We start from the raw sequence: 24,907 nt of genomic DNA, 5'->3' as shown, positions 1-24,907 counted from the left end.
GGAGCTGCAACGTTGTACAGATGTAGCTTCTCTCTGCTTCTTTTCTTCGGTCCTTTACGAGCAGAACAGGCGTCACAAGAATGGCACCCCTTCTCCACGTCATCCTTCACCTTGCTCCAGAAGAAGCGCTCCCGAACTTTATTGAGGGTTTTCAAGACACCAAAATGTCCTCCAGTCGCACTACTATGTGTTTCTTTCAGAACATCTGAAATCCTTGATCGGGGAAGTAGTAACTGCCACCTAGATGTTTTACCGTCGTCAGATTCCCATTTTCGGTGTAGCACGCCGTTCCGTAAATGGAGCGAGTTCCATAAAGCCCAGTATCTTTTTGTTGCAGGACTGAAGATGTAAATGTCCTGCCAGCTAGGTCGCCGACTGTCACTCTCCATGAACTCCAAAATTGGTTTTATGTCGGGGTCTTCAAGTTGATCTTTTCGAACTTGGTCATCACTCCATGGATCAGGTTCTGATGATGTTGGAGTCACTGTCACCTGATAGGCAGTAGGGCTAGTCGTTCCATACTGTTTCTCGATTCGGGAACAATAATTGCAGTTCTCAGGACAGGGTCTCCTTGATAAAGCGTCTGCATTACCGTGAGACAACCCTTTTCGGTGCTTGATCTCCATGTCATATTCCTGGAGCCGCTGTATCCACCTGGCTATCTGGCCTTCTGGATTCTTGAAGTTCAAAAGCCAAGTTAACGAGGCATGATCTGTCCGAAGCAGAAATTTTCGGCCGTAGAGGTAATGATGGAAGTGTTCTACAGCTTTCACTATGGTCAGTAACTCTTTCTGGTGACGCAGTAATTTCGCTCCGACTTTGATAAGCATTTGCTCCAGTAAGCGATGACATGTTCATTTCCGTCAATTTCTTGGGATAAAACAGCTCCGATGCCCTCGTTGCTCGCATCAGTGTCCAGGATGAAGGATTTTTCAGGCTGAGGATAGGCGAAGATAGGCGTTGATGTTAAAGCCTCCTTCAGTCGTAGAAATGCATCTTCGCATTCCTTGGACCATTCAAACTTTTGCTTGCTCTCCGTCAGCTTATGCAAAGGTCGTGCAATGTTGGAAAAACCCTTTACAAACTTCCTGTAGTACGTGCAGAGCCCCAGGAAACTTCGCAGCTGATGGATGTTTTCGGGACGACTCCAACTCTTGACCGCAGATACCTTTTCTGGATCGGTTTGTACACCTTCAGAAGAGATGATGTGACCAAGGTAGTTCACTTCCCGGCGGAACAAATTACATTTGGACGGGCTTAACTTCAGATTGGCTTACTTAAGCTTTTGCAGCACCTTCCTAAGATTTGCCAGATGTTCTTCGAAACTGCGTCCCACGATGATGATATCGTCTAAGTAAACCAGACAGGATTCGTAGGAAAGTCCTCTTAACACTGTCTCCATAAGACGCTCGAATGTAGCTGGTGCATTGCAGAGGCCGAAGGGCATTACTTTAAACTGCCATAAGCCTTGTCCAGTTGTAAACGCTGTCTTCTCTCGGTCATCAGGGTGTATCTCAACCTGCCAGTAGCCGCTCTTCAAGTACAGGGTCGAAAACCACTTGTGTCCGGAAAGAGTGTCCAAGGTGTCGTCTATCCGTGGAAGAGGGTAACTGTCTTTCTTGGTGATTTCATTCAGCGGCCGGTAATCGACACAAAATCTGGTGGAGCCATCTTTCTTTCGGACCAAGACGATGGGAGAGGCCCAAGGACTGGACGAGGGTTCGATGACATCATTCTCCTGCATCTCTTTCAGGAGGGTCTCAACCTCTTCCTTCTTGGCGAACAGTAGTCGTCTTGGATGCTGTTTAATGGGGGGGGGGGGGGTTCTCCAGTGTAGATCCTATGCTGCGTTAAATTCGTACGGCCAACATCCTCCGATGTAGATGAAAACAGATGCTTGAAATCGTCCATCAATTGTTCCGCAGCAGTTCTTTGATCTTTCGATAATGGCGCACTCCCAATTAACTTCGATTTCAAGGACTCAGAAGACACAGTCTCGGGGTAATTGATTCTTCTAATGATGCAGTTTACTGGAGTACAAGTTGCTAACACTTCACCTTTCCGGATATTCCTTGGCCTTTCACTCACGTTGGCGACTGTCACAGGAATTACATCCTTAGAAAGGTCCACAAGCGTAGATGCTACCAGCACTCCTTTTAGGCTATTGCTTAGGTTAGGGTATTCAATGAGTCCAAATCGAAAACTATTGCTTTCTTCAATGGAGCCAGGTATTAATGATTCTGACCTTGAGGGATCGATAAATCTGTTTGGGCTATTATTTGATGAGCGGATTTTACATCACTTTCTGCGGGGAAAACGGCTATGTCTTCTCTCATCGAGTGCAGCTCATTAGTCTTGAAGTCGAGGTTGAAGTCATACTTCTTTAAAAAGTCCAATCCGAGAATTAAGGGGTTCGTGATATCAGCAACGAATGCCGTATGATGGTAGGTGGCATTCCCAAACACTATTTCCAAGTCCACTTTACCCTCAATCTCAACTTTGTCACCTGTCACAGTCTGGAGACTTACGCGTGACGATGTCCACAACAGTTTCAATCCAAATTCACGAGCCACATCTGTCCTAACGATTGTCACATTGGCTCCAGAGTCGACAATCAGTTTGCAAGGATTCCCATTTACATGTGCGTAAATGAAAAGTCCATCACTGCCACTACTAGTAGAGGAAATCTGCAGAGCTCTGGTGGAGGTGATTTCTTTCCCTCGCGTAGCTTGGCGAGCCGGACAACTCCTTCGCAGGTGTCCTTCACTGCCGCATTTCCAGCACTTCTGCTCTCGTTTCTTTTGGACTGTTATGTTGCTCAGATGTCTTGCCAAGTCACCGATTTGTCTCTCAAGTTCAGCGAGGTGGGACGACCTGGAATCAGACTCATCAGCTTCCTGAGTCCGGATTAGATGGCGATCCACACGGGTTGCTTCTTGGGCGGCCTCGTATCTCATCGCATACACAACAGCAGAATTCAGGTCTTTGACATCCGCCATCCGTAGAGCTTTCTGGATTTCCGGATCTCGAACCCCGTCGATGTAGTAGTTGAGTGGCAGGTTGTCTCGAACATCCGCAGGGCAGTCGCAAAAAGCAAGATGAGACAGTCTCTCGATGTTCGCCGCAAGCTCTTGCAGGGTTTCTCCGGTTTTCTGGAAACGGGACTTCAACTGGATTCGGCTGAAATCTTTCTGGCACTTCGCACCGAAGCGAAGCTCCAACGCAGATGTGAGGGCGGCGAAATCCAGGCGCTGGCTGTCCGGAAGGGTCTGAAGAATGTCCGCTGCGTCACCTCTCAGGGATGCTGCAAGATGGCAGGCCTTGGTAGCAGAGTCCCATCCGTTCGCTTCCGCCACTATCATGAATTGGGTCTTGTACACCTGCCACGAACTTTTCCCATCAAATGTGGCCAGTTTAATGGATGGTCGAGCAACAGATGTGGGAGCGCCAAACTGTACAGAGCTGCTTTCCGCGGTCGCCAATCTCCGTTCCATGTCTTTAATTATTTCTTCCTTAAATGAAGTAAATTTTTTGTCTTCTTCTTCCAACTTATTTTCCACATTGGCTATACGCTCTTCCACAGTATCAAATTTTTCTTCCAGAGCATCAACTTTATCTCCCATGGCGGTTAGTTGATTCTCCATCATGGTTTTCATCGACGTTAGGTCACTTTTTATTTCATCTTGACTTGTAGTAATTTTAGCAGTTAAATCACTATTTAACTGTTCTTGGTTAGTCGCCAATTCATTTTTCAATTGTTCTTGGTTAGTCGCCAATTCATTTTTCAATTGTTCTTGATTAGCCGCCAGTTCATTTTTTAATTGGTCTTGATTAGCCGCCATATCATTTTTTAATTGTTCTTGATTAGCCGCCAAACTTTCGGTCAAGTCACTTTTCACAGCATTAATTGCTTCCAGAAGTTGCTTTAATTGGTCATCCATTGCGCGAGTAATCACCATAAAAACAAAGTCTATAAATTCAAGCAGTCTTTATGAAAAAAATGTCCGAAGTCACACTTCCTCCAAGAAAGTCCAGAAGTAGCCCCACGTTGAGCGCCAATTGTAACGGATTCGGTGCGACTTCCACTTTCTTAAAATGAAGACACAGTTCTTGATAAAAACACAGGAGCTTTATTTACAATGTGTACTAGAGAAATCGTTAACAACTGCTAAATTAATCATCAGCAATTAATCAAATATCACTCAACACCGTAAACTTAACGGTTACACACGTATTTACTTCCAAATACGAAAACAACACAGCGAAATGCCTCGCTATAAACAGAGCAAATACGCTCTCCGTTCGAAATCTCAATCGAAACTCAACTTTTTATCACGCGGGACGCCTTTATAAACATCCAAAGAAATCTCTCAAATATTCCAAACGCTTCTGGAAAATAGTAGACCGTTATCAAATTTTATCAATGAACAAAAAAGAAATAGGGGGATCGTATACTTTAGCCGGATGAAAAGGGGTTATATAATCATTACGGGAAACTATTTACAGGTTACGTTACTACAATAATTACTATTTACAGAATTTGTAACAATACTTTTTGCAGGGGACAGATTCGACCTTGATCAAAATTCTCAGAAAAAATTTTCTTCTAAGACCATGTGATTAAGGGAAGGAAACACGAAGCGAACCGTCCGAGTGGTCAGATAGTGGGGGGATTTGAATGGTGGATCGTCTTTTTAATGAGTTTTGTTAGTAGGAGGTGGAGAGTAAAATACATGAAATAAGAAAAAGAAGTAGAGGGCAAGAAAGTAAATGGACTGCGAACAGTGTGGGAATCAACTGACTGTCAGATGGTTCTTCAACTGTTATAGATAAGGCAGTTTTTGCTGGACAAGGGGTGTCACTTTCTGTTCGTTTTCTTGGTAGATCAGCAGATCTATTTTTTTTCCCAAAATCTTTTCTTCTTCTTCTTTTTTTTTTTTTTTTGTCATAAATGACCGGAATTATTTGTATGCGCATTTATTATTCTCAAATATTGAGGGGGACTTTTGACGAGTTCAAAATATTGAGGGGGACGTGTCCCCCCTGTCCCCCGTGCCAACGACGCCCGTGTTCCCGATCATTAAAAGCAGTAAGATATTTTGTATTTTTGTACCTATTCCGCTAGGAAAAGCTCAAATACTCTGCTTTTTTCCATTGATTTTAACAGAGGAAATGAATGTGCTTGTGTTCTGAGAGGGGTTTTAACCCCAAAACCCCTCCCGTGGCTGCGCCACTGTATCCACGGCCTTCCACTTTAAAAAAAAAATGGTGATGATTAACTGAAAGTAGATAAATGCACACATATTGACTAACTAGCAGTACCCGCACAGTCAGGCCCGTGCTAAAAAATTAATGTAAGTCCGTTGAATAAAAAAAATTGACCCCTACTTCCCCTCTGATGTGAAATGATCGTTTTTCTTTGTATAAAATGCGTACACACCTTTTCAAAAAAAAAAAAAAAAAAACCTCTATTAAAGTTTCTTTGAAATTTAAAACGTTTCGTCAAATCATTAAATTAGATTTACATTTGCTTTAAAACTCTATTTAGCGAGTGAAGCAGTTTTTACTGCAATTTAAAATATTTCGCCAAATGAACAAAAAAAAGACATCAAATAATATCTTTCAAATGTAAAAATAGTTCCGCAACTCTATTGTTTATCGCCAAACTCACCCAGCAACCACGCTATCGTAATTCATCCGTCGAACCAAAAAAAAAAAAAAAAATCCAGTGGACATTCAAAAATCATCGTCAGAAAAAAAAGAAGAAAATGTTGTGTATTTCACTCGGATAAAAACAAATCAAAAGTTTCTTTTCCTTCAAAACAAATCGCCAAAGCAATGAATTACATTTACGGTTGCTTTAAAACAATAATCCTAGAGCCTCGACTGAACTGCTCAGCGCTTAACGCGCCAAGCAACCCCGCTACCGTAACCCAGCCCTTTTGCGAGTGAAGCGGATGTTTTTTCTTTGGCAATAATAAATGTTTTGCCAAACAAACAAAAAAGTATAAAGTCACATTAACAGTAAGTAGCTTTCAAAACTTTATATATTAAGAGCTGCATTGCTCGGTCTAACTTGAGAATAAATATTGTGTCAAGTGACATATATTCAACAGTGAGGCTTAAATAAAAGAAGAAGAAGAAGAAAAAAAAAAAAAAAACACCATGCAAAATTACCCTTCCAAACAATGACGACAGATATTAAAATACTTTTAAGAAAATAAAATGCGAAAGATGGATTTTAAAAGCGTAACCATGGAAACACGAAATAAAATAAATTTAAGAAATTAAATGCAAAATAAGGAAAGAAACAATGGATTCAAAAAGCGTAACCGTGGAAACGCGAAAATAAAATGGTTAACAACCTGAATCAAAATGAAATTTTTCGAATTTGATTTAAAAACGCTTGTAACATTTTTTCCCTTTGAAGATAGAAGCTAAGTTTTTCGACCATAAGTCGAGAGAGATCTGGAGTAAAAAATGTCGCTTTTTCCAATGGTGTCAAAAAGAAAACTATGGGACAATTCCTTCACTTTATTGATAGATTTAATGAAGAATGTAGTGCCTAAATTTCAGCTAAGCCTAAAAAGTTCGAGCTAAAAACGCAAATTACTCCCGCCGTAATTAAGTTAAAGCATTGAAACAAATTGTTTAGAACACGGAAAATTCTACACAATTCAACGATATATAATATTAATACGTACAAATAATTTTTCACTCCCATATTCGGGAATTCATGTGAAATTTGACCTAAATTGGAATTAAAAAAGAACTATTTATTAATTTTTTTTTTTTTTTTCGAATTATAGCCTATGTCACTCAGTAAGAAAGCACCTTTCATATAGTGAAGGAATTTTTCAAATAGGTGCAGTGGTTCCGGAGTTTACCTCGAACATATAAACACACAAAAATCCGCCCTCTCTCTTTGTAATATTAGTATAAATAAGTGCAAAATCTATTTTTAGACATGCCCTATATCTTTCTTTCTCCTCTCTTACTAAATATGATATATAGAAACCTGATTTTTAAATATGAACTAATTCACTAGTTTTGCTGCTTCAGATCTACGGTATAGTTATTGAAATCTATACTCATTACGCGCGGAAACGAATGGCCGGACTAGTCTTGAAAGAATTATTCTCCTTTTCACTGTCTTTTTGGTGCAATCTAATTTGATTTGCTGCAGTTAATCTGCTTGCACGCTTTACTCGCGTATGTGGGTAATCCGGTTTGCAATAATCAGCGACCTGTTTTTAGTTTTTCATGCATTTTTTACATACACTGTTACCGTTTTAGCGAGTGTTATTGATCTTTTAGAGCCGTTGCATACACTAGTAATAATTTTTAACACCGCACATATTTTCACTCTGTCACGATTTTTGTACAGTATATTGCTCACTCACACAGTGACCGCCTATCGCAGAAGTGCCCACTGGGGGGGGGGGGGGGGGCATGGAAATTTTTAGGGGGCTTGTTTAGAGAGGTATTTTTCTCTCATTTTAAGGGGGTCTTTGCAATATTTAGGGGTGTGCGCTTGCTCACAAGGGGGGGGGGCACCCCTGCTTATCATCGATGACGATATAGAATTATGTACACTTGTGCCAATAAACAAAGCAGTTCGAGTGGAAACAAAATAAGATATTTTCTTTAATGATAAAAAGTATTAAATGCATTTTGATGAAACTATTTCAAATACATGTACATACCTTGTGTTGGGTTGGAAATCAGTGAAATCGTCATCATCGTCTATCAAGAGTGTTCTCCTTTCTTCGGGACCAAACCCGTCTGCAATTGAATTTTCGTACTTTAACGATTGACGATATTTTCTAAATGTGACATAAAGTAGTTTACAAGGACATGGATTTACGGACTAAACCAAATTTCGGCTTTTCCCTCTACTAAAACATGGCAGGCAGACAGAGGGACAAAGGAGTTTTAACTGTTTATTACGGAAATGCGATATGTACATTTTCTAGTCCTTTTCTTTCTTTGATACCAATAAAAAGTGAATTATTTTAGTGTGGTTTTCAAACTTCAACAGTTCAAAATTCAACAAAAGAAAAAATTCTCAGGAAAAATATTGACTTGCGAAATAATTTTGAAGCACGTAGTCAAAAATATACAAAAAAAAAAACACAAAATCAAACTGACAGAATACAGTATAACTTCGATTTTACGATTCCCTCTATTTAATAATTCATTTCACTGGTCCAGATCTAACTGCATTGAATGTACTAGCACCTCGATTTAACGATATCCTTGATTTAACGATAACTTTCTCCAGTCCATTGGCAATCGTTAAATCGAGGTTATACTGTACTTATAAATCATAAACATAATGCCTATGCTGTGTGGCAGCATAACACGGCGTGCCTTCCCTTGCTACTACAGTTCAATTTTGAAACATAATCATTTGAATTTGATGGTACACATAAACTTTAATGAGAGGACGAGGAAATGCTAATTCTTGCTTCCTTGATAGAAAATGTTCTTTGTATCTTCCTTTGTGATTGTCCTACTAAACTAACATTTTATAACAGTTTCTGATTGCATTTCTCATCCTATTTAGTTGCAATTTAGTCTGGGTTTTGGGAGCGAATTTTCCTCCCATGACTTTAGAATTGTTCAAAAATATTTTATGGTTTTCCCTTTATTCATCGAGATTTATCTTTTTGGTTATCAGAATGTTTTCTTCCAATATATTTTTTAAAACTAAATTCAGTGGTGCAGCAGTCCATGGGGACAAAGTTCTATTTTGCCCATCTCATTTTACGAGACCGGGGGCTCTGGGGTGCAAGGCAGACGTTCCGGTTTGGTGGTCAACCGAACGCAGAATTCCCAGGGTTTAGTTCCCAAGCCCGCTTGACACTCATTTTATCGAACCACTGAAGGGATGAAAGGCTGAGTCGACCATGGTACGGGCGTAGCCAGAGGAGGCAGGGTTAGAAGACAACCTCTAATGTCCACTCTCCTCTCTAATGTCATCAGAGACAATTTAAAATAGCATTTTTAGGACTTCAATTTCTAAACTCTCCAGAGAAAAACTACTAACCTGCCTCCACCCCGCCTTACCTGACCAAAAATAGCATATTTTTTTAAAGGATTATTTTTCAAGCGGTTTCTGGCTTCAGAGTACCCCCCCCCCCCCGCTTCTTTTGTATAACGTAGCTTCTCAGCGTCACAAAAATTTCGAATCCGACATTTCCCCTAACATCATCCCCAAAGATGACTCAAAATTGTGATTTTTGAGCCTCAATATCGACAAATTTCCATTGAGAACGCTTGTGCCCTTTCTCTTTTGCTAATGTCACAAAGATAGACAAAGGAGGGGAAAAATGCATTTTTAGGCCTTAAGTTTCGTAATTTCAGAGGAAAAGTCCCGCATCCCCTCCCCGAACTTCTGAACATATAGCTTAAAATTGCATATCAAAAACTTCAATGTCAAAAAAATTCTGAGAATAACTCATAAGTTCTGACTATTCTTCCAACGTCATCAAAGCTCTGCTAAAATGCGTTTTTAGAACTTCAATTCTACAAATTTCAGAGAGAGCCCTTGAATATTTCCCATCCCCTAAACGTCCCCAATCACCAAAAATAGCTTATTATCCTCCTTTCCCTTAACAATACTAAAATTGCCAAAAACTACGCATTTCGGTAGGAAATTAAAAAAATATATCTATAGAGGGACCCTGAAACCCTTTCCCCAAACCCTCTAACCCCATAAAAATCGACAAAAACTGCGTTTGTAAAACTTCAATCTGCAAAAATTTTCGGGGAAGGTTCTGATTCTCCACCCTGTCCTTCCTCTGATGTTACCAAAGGATCTAAAACTGTTTTTTAGATGTGTAACCTTTAGTATCTTATCTATCTTTAATTTCAAAGCAATAAATTGCAAATAAAGAATTTCGCAATATTAAACTTGCAGTAACTTGTATTAAATACACTCTTTATATAAAAAATTAAATTTAATATAGGAACTATAAGGAAGATGAGTAAGTCTGGAGAAAAGCAAAGATACAGCACTGGAGGGGGGAGGGAGGCTAAAAACCACCATCATTTACGTCTACGCTTGCCCCTCCCTTACGGGAATCCTGGCTACGCTCACGGACCCTGCCCAAGGTCTACGGCGCACAGTGTGGCATAGTGGGCAAAAATCCACCGAACTCGCGGGTTTTGAGCTAGGATCTTCTATTATGGCTCAAAATTCGGCAAAATTCTTCGACTATTTCGTAGTAGTGCTACAATTTTGAATTTCTTAACCCCCAAAGCCCTGCAAAGCTCAGAATGGACCGAAGTCGCGATTTTGAAAACTAAAAAGTATGACAATTTTTTTTTCCTGATATGTGGCTCAATGCTTAGTAAAAATCGAGGAATCGGATGATAAAACACAACTTTTGATCGCTGCCGGGTGTTTAGAAATGCTTTTTTTCACCGTATAAGTCATTAAAAACATTATTTTTCAGGTTTTTCCTTTGAAAAAATGGGTTTTAACGGTCTTCACACATCTCCCGCGCAAGAACAAATATATTTTAATTCCAATCTACAAGTTTTCAATCATTTTCGAAAGTTCAAAAGGCAAAAACCTCCCTAAAACACCGAAAAATTGCCCGAAATCCGAATTTCAGCTCGAGATCCTACCATTGTCCACGGGAATGCATCTGTGCAATAGCGGCAAACAGCTTATTTTATATGTATACATTTATGTGTATACATTTTGAGAATATATCGTCTGCGTTCGATTAGATTTACATTTAAAATTTCCGAATGCTTTTGATGTTTTTAAGAAAATGTAATCTATTAAAGTAACAGTTGAGCAAATGTGTAGAGGCAAAATTAGTATGTTTGTCTGTTTCCTCCGAATAATCGTAATATTTGAATTGTAACTCTATGTTCACTCTTTTACGTAAGTGTTTTTGTTGGAATTCTAACTTAAAATGTAAAAATACATGTTAAAATTTTAATGTGTTTTAAACTAAACAATTAATGCTCAGAGGAACCCTTTTAGCCCAGTTTTGTTCCTAACAACATCATTTATAGGTTATAATACAGCTAAATTTAAGGTAGGGATGAAAGGATTAATGAACTTATATAATTTTACTTCACTCTATTTAATTTAAAAAACAAATATTCACAAATATATGTCCATTAGCTGTCACTTTCTGTATGAAAAACAGTAAAGATATGTTATTTTAACTTTATTATAAAGTTTTGTTGAATTTATATTAAAATTTATGTTGTTTTGTTGGTCTTACACGCAGAAACTAATTTTTAAAAAAATGTAATTTGCATAATTTGCTTAAATACTTATTTATGTAACAGAGGACAAAGTTTTCTATTTTGTATACTTATGTAAAAGAGTGAACATACCTGTTACAATTCGAATATTACGATTAATCCAAGGAAATAGACAAACATACTAATATTGCGTCTACACATTTGCTCAACTGTTACTTTAATACATTAAATTTTCTTAAAAACATCAAAAGCATTCGGAAATTTTAAATGTAAAGGTCTTTATTCGAACGCAGACGATTTATTCTCAAAATGCATACACATAAATGTATACATATAAAATAGGCTGTTTGCCGCTATTGCACAGATGTATTCCCGTGGACAATGGTAGAATCTCGAGCTGAAATTCGGACTTTGAGCAATTTTTCGGTGTTTTAGGGAGGTTTTTGCCTTTTGAACTTTGGAAAATGATTGAAAACTTGTAGATTAGAATTAAAATATATATTTGTTCTTGCACGGGAGATGTGTGAAGACCGTTAAAACCCATTTTTTCAACGGAAAAACCTGAAAAATAATGTTTTTAATGACCTCTACGGTGGAAAAAAGCATTTCTAAGCACCCGGCAGCGATCAAAAGTTGTGTTTTATCATCCAATTCCTCGATTTATACTAAGCATTGAGCCACATATGAGGGAAAAAATATAGTCATACTTTTTAATTTTCAAAATCGCGACTTGGGTCCATTCTGAGCTCTGCGGGGCTTAGGGGGTTAAGAAATTCAAAATTGTAGCACCACTACGAAATAGTCGAAGAATTTTGCCGCATTTTGAGCCATAATAAAAAATCCTAGCTCAAAACCCGCGAGTTCGGTGGATTTTTGCCCACTATGCCACACTGTGCGGCGTGGAAGCGCTACCACTGAGCCGCTAGGTTTCTTTCTTTTTTCATTTTTTAAAAAATTAATTTAAGGATTTTTCCGATTTCTGTTAATTAATTAGTAATGCGACAGACAATTGATACAACACAATTTTAATACTGGGGTGGCAGAAGCTCATTGTAACGAACTTCTAATAGGAATTAAAGTCACAGACTTGAATACGATTGATCATGTAAAATATTAAGTTAAACTAAGGGCTATCGCCTTGAAGATAGTATTCCAACAAATTCACTAATTAAAAACTTTTCAATCAATGTACTACTTACTTGCGACATCTGTTCTGGAGTAGTGTAGCAAAGCTAAGAATACTGCTGACATCAACAGCATTTTCAACATACTAACCTGCAATCACATTTTCCAAAATAAATTTATTTCATTCCGAGAAAGAAAAAAAAGCACTGCATAAACTTTTGTTTATTTCCATGTAATTACTTTTCTTTACGTATACAGGGTGTTTCTGAATTTTTGGGCAAATCTTCAAGGGATGATAGTACACATCAGGACCAAAAAAAAAAGTATGGTAAAAATAAGGGTCTCAAACGTCTTCCGAAGGAGTTAGGCGCCAATAAGTTTTAAGATCCAAAATTTCAAATGATCATAAAAAAACGGAAAAATTGGTAAATTCGTTTGCGTTTTTCGCTAAAATTATTCTTTTTATCAGTATTTTCTTGAAAATAAATTTTGAAGATGTAGTTTAAAAAATGCCGATAGGGAGGGGGGAGGCTTTAGACTTTGGAGTAACGAACAACCATTTTTGACAGCAATTTTTGAATTTCGTTGAGGGTTTTCTAATGCTTGGACATGAACTTAAATTTTCAGCTCAAAATCAGAATCATTGAGGGTGATTAAGTCACTCAAACTGAACTGTGTTCAGAAGTTGAAATACGCTCTGTTACAAAAAAAGTACACTAACCCAGAAGAAAACGAGCGATCTTCACGAAACTTAAAATGGATGTGGTCTATGACAAAAGACAAGGAAATGATTACGAATTCAGACTAAAAGATTGTTTTATTAAGAAGTTATGACACAATAAAAGTTACAAAATCGTAAGTTTTATAGCCTCCACTAGCAGCTATACAAGACAAAACACGGCGTAGTATGGAGTGAAATAGGTTACCTATGACCACTGGGATTAAATCGGGATTCATCGTTGAAGATAACATGCCTCCTGTCTGTCATAACCCAGCTAATCAAGTGCAGCGAAAATCCAATCGACGAAAACCGTCTTTCAGTCTACTCAGGATTGTTTTTCTTGATACCATCAGTTTCTTTGGTAGGTGTTAAACGACATGGAACTAATGTTAACGACCTTGTTGATACGGTAGTGGTCGCTCTTATGATGTGTGACCTTTGCGCTCATTTCTGTTTCTAGAATGCATTGACCGACCGCAATGGAGTGATGCGATTCATTTATTTTTACCAACACTAAACTACTCCCATATCGCTCTGAGCGAGTTGGCGGCAGATACGCCAACCTACCTGCCAACCAACCTGCTTCTCTGAGACCTACTGTACGTCCCTTTAAAAAGTCCAACAATTGTTCGTATGCCTCTAAAACGTCGTCCTATTCACAATGGCGTCCTTACAACTCGACAGTTTCGTTTGTAGTGCCATTTGACACAAGCTTTCCAACTTTCAATCGTACCTATCTGCGCATCTTGTATGCGCATAGTGCGCTTACTCTTTCGTCATAGGCGATGAAATTTAAATCCTCTCTTACCAAACTACATTCCTGCCGGTTTGTTGGTTGCAGTTCAATTTATTCTTGATCCATACATTTTCTTTTTTTTTTTTGTGACAAAGTGAATTTCAACCTTTGAAGACAGTCCAATTTCTGCTACTTAATCACTCTCAACAATTCAAATTTTGAGCTCAAAATTTAAGTTAAAGTCCAAGCATTAGAAAACATTTAATGAGATTCAAAAATATAGTCCTGTCAATTTAGACATAAAAATAGTGATCAAATAACAAAAATTCCGACAAAGCCAAATTTTTGTAGAGACCTTGGGTTTACCATTACAAATAAAGTGCCAAAAGTCCCTATCGATCCCATGTGAGGTAAAAAAGTTATTGGGGGTAAAAGGTCAAAATTTTAGTTTTTTTGGATTTTTCTCAAAAACGGTAAATTTTATCGAAAAGTACCTCAGACCAAAGTTGTAGATCTCAAAATCTATATATATATAAATGGAGTTTGGTAAATTTGTTCCCTAAGATCTCAGAAACTACCCGGCAGATTTGGCTGAAACTTTCACCGTTTGTTCAGTTTGGTACTGAGAAGGTTTATAGACCAGTTCGAAAAAAATCCGATTGATAGTTCCCTTTTTATTCCAATTTTAGTCCCAATTTTCGCATAAATGTCCCAATATGGGGGTGGAAAAAAACGTGCACATATTAACATTATATGTCCATCGAAAGCGCCAATTTTTCTGCTGAAGATAGCATCAGTTCGAAGTTTCTAAGTTGTATAAAAAACGAGTTATGAGCTTTTTTGTTCCCTGTTCGAAGGCTTTCATCAACCCAAGTCAGTATTTAGTGTGTCATTTCAACTCCCAAGAATTGTTGTATTGTTGAATATTTTTGCGTTTCGTCTGACTTTTTGAGGCTTTTCTCAAGTCAAATCTTAAAGTAACGTTTTTCCACAAGATTGGCTAAAAATAAATGGATTTGGCTGATCATTTTACTTTTAAACGGAACTTATGTAATTAATGGTTTATTATTATTATTTATGTTGATTGGACACTTGCTCACTATATCCAACCAACCAGCAGAAATATCGCCAGAATTTTTCAGAAAGATTTCGGTAGCTGATGCATTTGGCAGTTTTTTCCACTGTCGCTGTTTTTGAGCCCAAAGACTACGTAAATAATGTTTCTCAGCTTTCACCATATAAACAAAATATCGCCAATCAAAAATACTTAAAAAAAAAAAAATACTGTGTAAAAATAATTCAACAACTAAATTAGGCAAATCCATAAACCGCACAAAAACTTCCATTAATTTTTCTTTTTGCACGATTTCGAACAATCGCCAAATTTTACTACTTATTGCGTGGAAACATTTCGGATGAAACCGTTTAGCGCCGTTTTATTTTGACCAAAAGTATCTCAGCATCCGGCAACAATATTTCTATAATAAAAATTAGTAAGGAGGGGGAGTATTATCGAAAGTGTCCCAAAATGATTCTCGCAAATTTGGTAAGATTTTAAACCGCACCAAGTGCCCACAAAAATTGAAATTTCCCAAAATAACTAAAGCAAGCGTAAGGGGAACACAGGCGGCTACATTTTTTAAAACAGTTCGTACATCAATAGCCATACAGAGAAGGTTTTAGATTTAAAAAAAAAAGGAATAACAGATAAATCTTTTTAAACATGTGCAGTTTAATTTCATATTTCGGAAATTCTTCAAATTTGTATATGCTTAAATGTCGTGCTTTCGTTTCTAATTGAATACTATTTTGTTCTTTATACTCATTGCTATTTTAGTTTAATGAGTAAAGAAGAAGCTCGATTTTTAATCACGTCAAAAAGGTTTGTTTTAAATTCTTTCGCTTAAAACAGAAAACAAGGGCAAGTAACGATTGTTTCTCATAATTATTACTGACCCAGGCAACGCCGGGTATTTTTGCTAGTTCTCTATAAAAACGATCCTTATGATTTTTTCTCCAAATCATTTTCCAGATATTGCGTACTCTCAAAAGACAGCCAGTCATTTACAGACCCCACGCTCCCCGCTGGGAGATTCCCATCCATCATACTCTCAAGCAGAAATCACTCTGGGAATTGAGACGAAAGATGGTAGACACGCGGTTTCTCAGCCATTTGTATATCTGACTTAAGCAAGAATTGTGAGGAGAGATATATGCTCTTCTATGGTAAGCTTGATGTACTGCGAAATGAATAATAGAAAGAGACTTTTGCGCTGATGGAAGTGAAGGAATAGTTAGTGTTCAGTACCAAGCCGTTTCTTTGTTTGGGACTACTCTCGCATTTTTACTTCAGCGTAACTTGCGAAAATCAAGTACTGCACAAACCCTCAGGAAAACCAGGTGCCTGATACTTCTTAATGAGCACCGGGTTCGGGTGTACTCCTCTTTAAGAGGAGAAGAGTTCTTATAGGACGTATATCATTAGCCAATATTTTCATTTCTGCTTGCTACACCGAATTTTCTATGACTCCTTCCAAATGTTAAAACTGTTATTAGTTTGCATATGACAAAGTGACCACACTGTAGTTTGATTTAGCTCCAATTTTTCCTGCTAGAGCTACCGCTGTAGGAAAAAAAAAAGAAAAGAAAAGAAAACTAAATTGAAAAAGAATCCCTTAGTTCTGATCTGGGGGCGGTTGCAGCCTCACAGCCGCCCCGCCCCCGAGATTCGCCAGAGTACTTGTAGCTATCACGAAACATTCTTTTATATCGGGGGGCACGGCAGTGCTCCCGCCAAGTCGAGCGCGAAGCAAACACTGCCGTACCATCCTTTACTGGAACCATTTCGCCGCATTTTCAGGCCCCTATTTGAAAACCTCTGGATGAGACCAGAACGCAGAAATTTTCGTCACCCAGTAAACTATAATTACATACTTAAAATCCAAAATTTCAAGTCTGTCGGTCATTTAGTTCCGAAGTTAAGCGAAAGCAAAATTTCGCATTTATGACACTCACTCATTCACTCACTCATGATCATCAAAATAGAACTAGTACTTCCCATAAACTCAGAGGTGAAATTTGGCACAGAGTTAGGGTTTAAAGACCACATAAAGGGAAAACTATAAAAACTAGGCTATTCGAAGATCTGGAGTGACCCTGATTAGAAAACACAAGAGCCCAACCAAACTATTAGAGATCGACATACCGCCTTTACAAAAAATATTCAACTTGGTGGGCCGCTTCATTTGACGGCAAAAATCGAAAGTCTGAAGTATTTAATGAAGAACCCTCATCTGTATTAGAGGTATGGTAATGCCCCCTTCTCCTATTGGTACATAAAAAAATCGACTGTCATTGCAAAACTCCAGCGTAGTGGGACACATCTTCTAATTTAATCTAGCCTAACTTTAGTCTACTCGAACATCACACAAATTAAATGTTTGTACAAAAAGAAGTGAAATCCCACCAAAAACATTCTGTAAAAAACTAGCCAAGTCTCGATGGAGCTGCTTGTTTATCTCTAAAAAGTAATGAAATCTAGACAAAGTCATGACAAGTCTAAGGTTCCTTACTGCGGTTTCTTTATTATTATAGTTAATGTTGTGTGACTTGGCCGTTAAAGGGTACACAAGGGTACAAAAACCAGGTGCTCCATGACACCATTGCACCAATCTATCGCCAGAACCGCTACCCATTGACGATGGAAAATTGCCACTTGGAAAACGTGTAAACAAAATTGACTTGTACCCACTAACGTATAAAGAATGTTTAACGGCCAAGTCACACAACATTGACTATAATAATAAAGAAATCGCAGTAAGGAACCTTAGACTTGTCATGACTTTGTCTAGATTTCATTACTTTTTAGAGATAAACAAGCAGCTCCATCGAGATTTGGCTAGTTTTTTACAAAATGTTTTTGGTGGGATTTCATTTATCTTACGAATTTTTGGATTTTTAGTAACGCCGCTCGCGTAATCACTACTACGAAATTCCGCTATTTGCACAAGTGGGATAAAAGTTAAACTTTTGCATTACAGGGAAACATTTAAATTATTCATCAATCACTTTTGAATAGCATAGATTGTGTTTATTACCCAGTTAATTACGTAATATATATACATATGTGTCACTGTACATCATCTTCTTTCTTAAGAACAGAAATTACCGTTTTCGTACACATATTGCCGCACATCGCAATCCGACTGACAGTCAGGTCAGAAGACAGAGAATCAATCATCGACAGAGCGCTAAGCTTCGGACACATCCGACCCGGGATCGAGTCCCGGTCAATACGCTTCAAGCATATGCAGGGACGTACAGGGGGGGGGGAGAGAAGAGACACCTGTTGGCCCGGGCCCGAGCCTAAAAGGAGCTCAATATTTTCAAAACTGAGCGAGAAATACATTGGTAAGCAATATGGAGAGGGGTCCGAAAAAGTCATTTGTGACGGACCGCAAAATTTCTGTGCACGCCCCTTGGCCTATGGCATATTTGCAACAAAACTGTATATTTTCATGAAGAAAATAAATTACAAACAACGAGAACACTAAACAATTCCTGAAATGTGTTGCTCATACACGCAACTACGGACAACGAGAAAGAAGGAAAGCGAGAAGAGCGCATATGTGACTTTTCGTCACACAAGAAACAATTGAAGGGATCAGTGGATAAAGGTGTTAACTGACATTTTTTAAAAAAACGAGTTTTGTTGATGGATGAAAGTTTTAAATGATTATATTTCATATAAGCTAGCATTGAAAGTCCTATTCTGTGTATTTCCAGAGATTCTAGATGATCTAGAATCTCTAGGTGTTATCTAACATAAAACCGTAAACTTTCTAGTGGTTAAAAGTGTTTACGTATGTTAACACCTTCATCCACTAGAGAGCATCGTTTTTCATAGAGTTAGCACCGTTTTTGATTCGAACGTTGGCAGCAAACAGCTCTTAATGAAGAATTAGCAATAGTGAAGAATTAGAAAAGACAGACTCATCTGATGAACATATCAAGATAAGTCCTACCAAGAAAGCAAGAAGAAAGGTTTGTGAAAGTCCTGATATTTTTGATATTCAACATGAGGTATGTGAAAATTTTATTACCGATGGAAAAGTAGACATATCACCTTCTCCTGAACAATTTCAAGAGTTGACTGAAATGCCCTGCTCTAAAAAAACATCCAGAAAAAGAACTCCACATGCATAGAAGCGAAAAAAAGCAGCACGGCTAGGCAGAAAGGAGAAGCTTATGTTTCCCAGGCAGGCAAATTAGTACCAGCAAAATCAGTATGTACAGGTACTCTGTGCCATGTTAAATGTCGTTTACAGTGTTCCTCTAAATTCAGTATTGATGACAGGGCTTCCATACTAACTAAATTCAATAAAGTAGATGTGAATGCTAAAAATTGTACACTTTTTAATAGTACTGAAATTAATAGCAGTAAAAGACAGAGCACAAGTGCTAGGAAAAGTAGGGCAGCTTCATACAAATATTATGTCACTTTCGACTGTCAAACTATACATATTTTCAAGACAGCTATGTGCTCTTTGTATGGTATTGGAAGAAAAAAGCTTGATATCATAAAAAACAGTATTTCAAAAGGGTTGTCAGCATCACTACCAGATAAAAGGGGCCATCACAGTTCAAGACCACACAAAGTGGAAAATGATGTGAAAGCATATGTAATGGAGCATATAAAGTTTTTCAGCAGAAAGTTCACATTATTCCAGGTGCAACAATCCTCACAGAAAATACCTTTACCCTCTTCTTAGTATCTCAAAAATGTATGCTTTATATATTGAACGATGTGAACCAAAAGGTTTCACCAACGTGAAACCTTTTTTGTCAAAGAGTGGACATACAGAAGTATTTTTAATTGCGAATTTAACTTGTTCTTTTCACAATCAAGAAGCCATACATGTAGCATATGTGATTCCGGGAATAATGATGAACCTGAAGAGAATTTCAAAGCTGCTTTCGAGTCATTCAAATTTGATAGGGAATATGCAAAAAGTAATAATGGTACTGCTTTCATTGCCGTTGACTTACAACAGACTATGCCGCTGCCAAAATTAACAACATCAAAAGCCTTTTACTTGCGTCAGATGTAGTTCTACAATCCAGGAATACATATAATTTATAAAAATGTAGCCAAAGCCACATTTTGTACATGGACTGAAGACGTTGCCCATCCAGGAAGCTCAGAAGTCTGTAGTTCAATTTTAACGGCAATAAAAAAAAAGGACGATGAGCTGAAAACAAAAGACGGTTTAATAGTAAGGAGTGACTCTTGTGCTGGCCAGAACAAAAACTTTGCAATGATCTGCCTCTATCAATTCCTTATATTGAAAGGTTATTTCAAATCAATTGACCACAAATTTCCAGAAGTGGGACATACATATCTAGATTCAGATCGGGATTTTGGAAGAATTGAGAAGGTTCTTAGAAAACACGAAACGATATATATACCAGACCAGTATCGGGATATCATCCGGAGTGTATCTCGAAAAAACAAAGTGATTAATATGACAAACAATTTCCGCCATACTGAAATGCTTGCAACAATGTTAAATTTGACAAACAGGAAGAAAAATTGTCTACAAGACAATGTTAGGTTTAGGGATGGGATCAGATGGATTCGGGTTGAAGAATATGGATCTTATCTATATAAGGAAAGTTATGATCAGTCTTTGCCATTTAAAAGAGTAGATTTACTACGAAACAAGAAAATAGCAAATCCACTAAATCGAGGCCTTCGAGATAGGAAGGCCATCCAACTAGCAAATGACGTCATCGTTTGTCGATCCACAATGATATTGGGAAGTGAGCACTTCGATTAATATTTTGGTTAAATAAAACTATTTGGTTTATTTATTATTGACTTCTGTTATTTTAGTAGCATTACAAGTTCTACTTTTTCATTTGAAAACATAAAAAGGAACCGATAATCATACATTAAAAAATACACTGAGCTTAATTCATAGTATTTGACATAAAAACATTTTTAAGTATTACAAAGTATTCAAATAACTAAACACGATTTTATTTTACAATCATGTTAAAACAAAGTGATAAATAAACACAGTTTTATTTTTCATTGGAAATTGTTTTTTAACTAATTGCATTTTAATTACTCGTATATTGTATTGAAATATTAAGTCTTAAGAAGTATTCAAATAAATAAATGAACTTTCATTTTACAATTACATCAAAACAAAAAATAATATTACTATTGTATTTGAATAAGAATTAAATGAAATTTTAAAAAATAAGTAAACATTTTTACTTAAGAAAACGGGAAACATGCATGTAATATCTTTCAAAGACATAACATCAAATTAAAGTACATAATACCATATTATTAATGTTAACTTAGCTGAGCAAATTTATGCTTTTCAAAAGACGTGAATGCTGGGTGCCATCCCCCAAAGTAGACGGTGCCCTACCCCCTTCAATTATGAAAACTTCAAAAAAAAAAAAAAAAAACCCAAAACATCTCCATCTCCCTTAAAATTTCAAGGGCACAGTTATTTATAACTATAGCCGTTGAAAAGCTATCATTACTATGAGACTATGATTCCGACCCCCCCCCCCCCCTTCGGTGGGCACTCTCGAAAAATTACACAGGAATTCAACTTGAAAAACGTTAATTAAAGAATGTATAATACAACATCATGAATACTGTATGTTGTACATCCAAAAAATGTATTCAATATCTAAACAGCCTTTTTTTTTTGGAATTCGGCTACTTTTCCATTTTCAGCTTTTTCTGCTGCTAATGATTCTTGTGTGTGGGGGGTGGGGGGGGGCTTTTATAGTTCATCATTTTAGGCTTTTGAAAAATTATTTTAAAAAGCATTAATTGATGACAAAGTAACCTTTTTCAAAAAACTTTTCATAGAATGACCATTTTAGCAACTTTCTTTAATACTTAAAACCTCATATATGTTAAATTTAGATCAACATTTTGCTGAGTATGCTCTTTTAGGAAATCAATGTGACAGTTTTGTGACAGGGGGAAGGGAGGGGATAACAAGAAGTGTGACATCACGCGTTGTTTATAACAATATGCTCATGTTGAACAGCGTTACATGTAACAAGGAGGAGGGGGGGGGATTTGTTCAAAAGTTTGCATAATACTTTATAAACAGCCCCTTAATTCAATTTATGTTACAGTTTCAGAGTTCCTGAAAGCTTATTAACAGAAAACCCAAGGAGTTCAAAAAATATGTAGTTCAAGATATTTTGCCCTTTTTAAGCATAAACAAACAAGCACAGAGCATTTGGCAAAAACACGTTGTGTATCCACTGCTCAAAACTAATCGTTCGCAAGCCGAGAAATTATGAATACCGTTAACTTAACCACAATGTGTGCATAAATATCATAAAACTTAAAGACAACAGTGAAAAAAACCGTATATATTTTTTTAATTTACGCACAGAACCAGCTTGTTTGAATAACATTGCAGGGGCGTAGTTGGGGGGAAATGTTTGAGTATCGGACCCACGACCTCCGGCGTTCAAATCTAATCTTCTATCTCAGAACTACGGAAGCCCATCAAGGAATGTTTTTTGATCAAAATAACACATGCTAGCGTATGAAACAATTTAATCGAAACGGAAAATATAAGATTAGTTCAGTTAAAAGCCTGTTTCAATAAACTTGTTTACATATTAACTGAATATCAACACCAAGTTACGTTGCTTCTGATAGCAACAAGTATATTTGCAGAAAATTTTGACATATGTATATTGTCAGCTTGGAAAATCCATTTCGAATAAATGCGTGTACAAAGTTGAAAAAATAAAGAAATAAAAAGTTGCAAGTTAACCGTTTCAAATATTAAAGCAGTATACTAAAATTACAAATTACAGACAAAGATATCAGAAAGGAAACTGACAATTGTTCGTTTAATGGAGGAAAACTTAAGTAATCTTAACTGCATAAAATGTAAATTTGTTTATCTGAGAAAAGTACTTAGCTCCGAACTTTAAAATTTATTCCATGAGACGCCCAGCTTTTTTCTTCACATGCTGGTTGTTCGGAAGCGGAAATCGCTGACTCAAATTCACTCAGCAGACACTTATATTATATATATATATTTTAATTGCCTCTACATTCCGGTACGTGGAAAGGATGAGATAAATCCAACAGTATTGTATTCAAAAATGTGCAGCCGAAGTTAATATTTCCTATTTCATCTATTTCAACCAGACCAAGAAGCACTATTGTTTAACTGGTAGACTGCACTGCTTTCAAAGTTTCGCGCCAAGTTCAAAGATCGACTACTGGTGGCGTAACGAAGCGGGGGGGAGGGGAGTTGTCTGGCCTGTTATCGCGTGGGTCTCGACTAAATACTAGCATTCGTCTTTTTAGAAAAATGGGTAAAACAGGAACTATAACAAAGGAAAAAGCGCAAAATCTTAAAGAGCAGAGTTTGTTCCAGAGGAAAATCAATGGTTTTACAGCACTTTTATGAACAGAAATGATATGTAAATGACAGTAAAGCTTATAAAAATGTTTGTTTACTTTATTTGGTTATTAAATGCAGAATATTGTAGTGTTTTCTTAAATTTATAATTCAAAAAATGTGATTCAGATAGATGTTAGTGTATTTTATTACCATCATCCATTGACATGGTATGAAAAGTTTGATCCAAAATTTAGTGGATGAAGGTGTTAACTACATAAAAGTGATAAAAAAACTCATTAATTGAGGATTTTCACAGCTGATCATTTTGTAATAGATATTTCAAACAAAAAACTAACATTTGCTACCAAAAGAGAAACAGTTTATCCATTGCATAAAAAATACTAGCCTTTGAACTTCGACTGCGTTTTTCTCAAAACAAATGATTTGTCAGTTAACACCTTTATCCACTGAACCCTTCAATTGTCACTTTCGTCGCACAAAAGATTCCGATCAGAATTTCAAAGCTCTCGCCTTCAATTCGTAGAGAAAAATGCAGTTTTGGTCGATCTTTGGTGGTATTATTGGAGGAGGAGGTGGTTTGGGAGCACTTCCGGGAGCTTTTCGAAATTGTAGCACAAAAAAAAAAAAAATTAAATAAATAAAAAAAAAAAAGACTGTAGGCCATCTATGGTAGAGCAGAAAAAGGGGTTGGGGAATTCTCCCGCGGAAAATTTTTCAAATTGAAGAAATAAAAATGCAACTTTAGGCTATTTTTTTAATTAAAAAATGTTGTATAAAAAGTATGGGGTTTAGCTAGGGGTGCCCCCCCTCTCACAATTTTACCAAGCACTCCTCCCCTCCCCCCGCCAAAACTTGACATTCTAAGAAAGAAGTTTTAAAAAAACTTCTATGACATTTTCAATGTTAAAATCTGCGCCACCCCCCCTCCCCACACTAAGCACCCCTGCTTTAAGTATTATCATTAGAATAAATTACTAGAGACTTTATTCTCTGAGATGGACGAGATGGTTGTTGTCTATTTCAGATCTTAGAATATAGAAATTTTCCTACCCTTCCAAAAGCGATGTCCCCCCCCCCCCATTTTATCGAGCATACCCATACCCTCACCAAAACGCGACGCCTACTAAAGAAAGTAAAATCCTTTCAATATAACTTCTCTAAACATTTCAATGGTATAGTCAACCTCATGATCTCCGCCTCTTTCTCACGGGCACCCCTGTTTTAGCTAATGCAGATACTTTACTCATACAATATGCATTTAATTTTTATCTTTTGACCCCCCTCCCCAATGTCCAACCTAAAATGTTGAATTGACGGGCCAAATCACATCGACACATCAAAAATATCGGTATCTGGAGAGCGATATATCGTGGTGTTAAAATTCTGATATCGGGAACATCCTATGTATCGGGTGTTATTACATACCATACACCGTCACCCCCAAATGTAGGTCTGCAACACTAACACCAACACCAATACAATAGCCCTGCGGTACGTTTGTGATATGTTCGTTCACATGTCTGGCCCTCGTAGCATAGCTCCCAGCAGTCTTTTTTTAACAGGACAATGCTCGGCTAAACCAAGGCTTCACTTGATACCCTAATAGCAAAATTTCTTGCATCAACCTTGACAGATCTTGATATTATACTGACGGCG

At 37.3% G+C, this 24,907-nt stretch overlaps 1 protein-coding gene across 2 annotated transcripts in view; it reads right to left on the bottom strand.

Annotated features, from left to right (window-relative positions):
• LOC129225772 (uncharacterized) overlaps positions 1 to 24,907 on the bottom strand; it is a 90,404-nt gene that overhangs the window by 28,517 nt on the left and 36,980 nt on the right. For both annotated transcript variants that reach the window (XM_054860278.1, XM_054860279.1), the window contains exons 2-3: positions 12,435 to 12,510; positions 7,707 to 7,785 (exon numbers count right to left, since the gene is read on the bottom strand). In XM_054860278.1, coding sequence (XP_054716253.1) covers positions 7,707 to 7,785; positions 12,435 to 12,510 — 155 coding nt within the window. The remainder of the gene's footprint in view (positions 1 to 7,706; positions 7,786 to 12,434; positions 12,511 to 24,907) is intronic.

The sequence above is a fragment of the Uloborus diversus genome, chromosome 7 (assembly GCF_026930045.1).
Source record: "Uloborus diversus isolate 005 chromosome 7, Udiv.v.3.1, whole genome shotgun sequence".
Lineage (NCBI taxonomy): Eukaryota > Metazoa > Arthropoda > Arachnida > Araneae > Uloboridae > Uloborus > Uloborus diversus.
The sequence above is the reverse complement of the archived record's forward strand: the minus strand, read 5'-3'. Positions and strand labels throughout refer to the sequence as shown.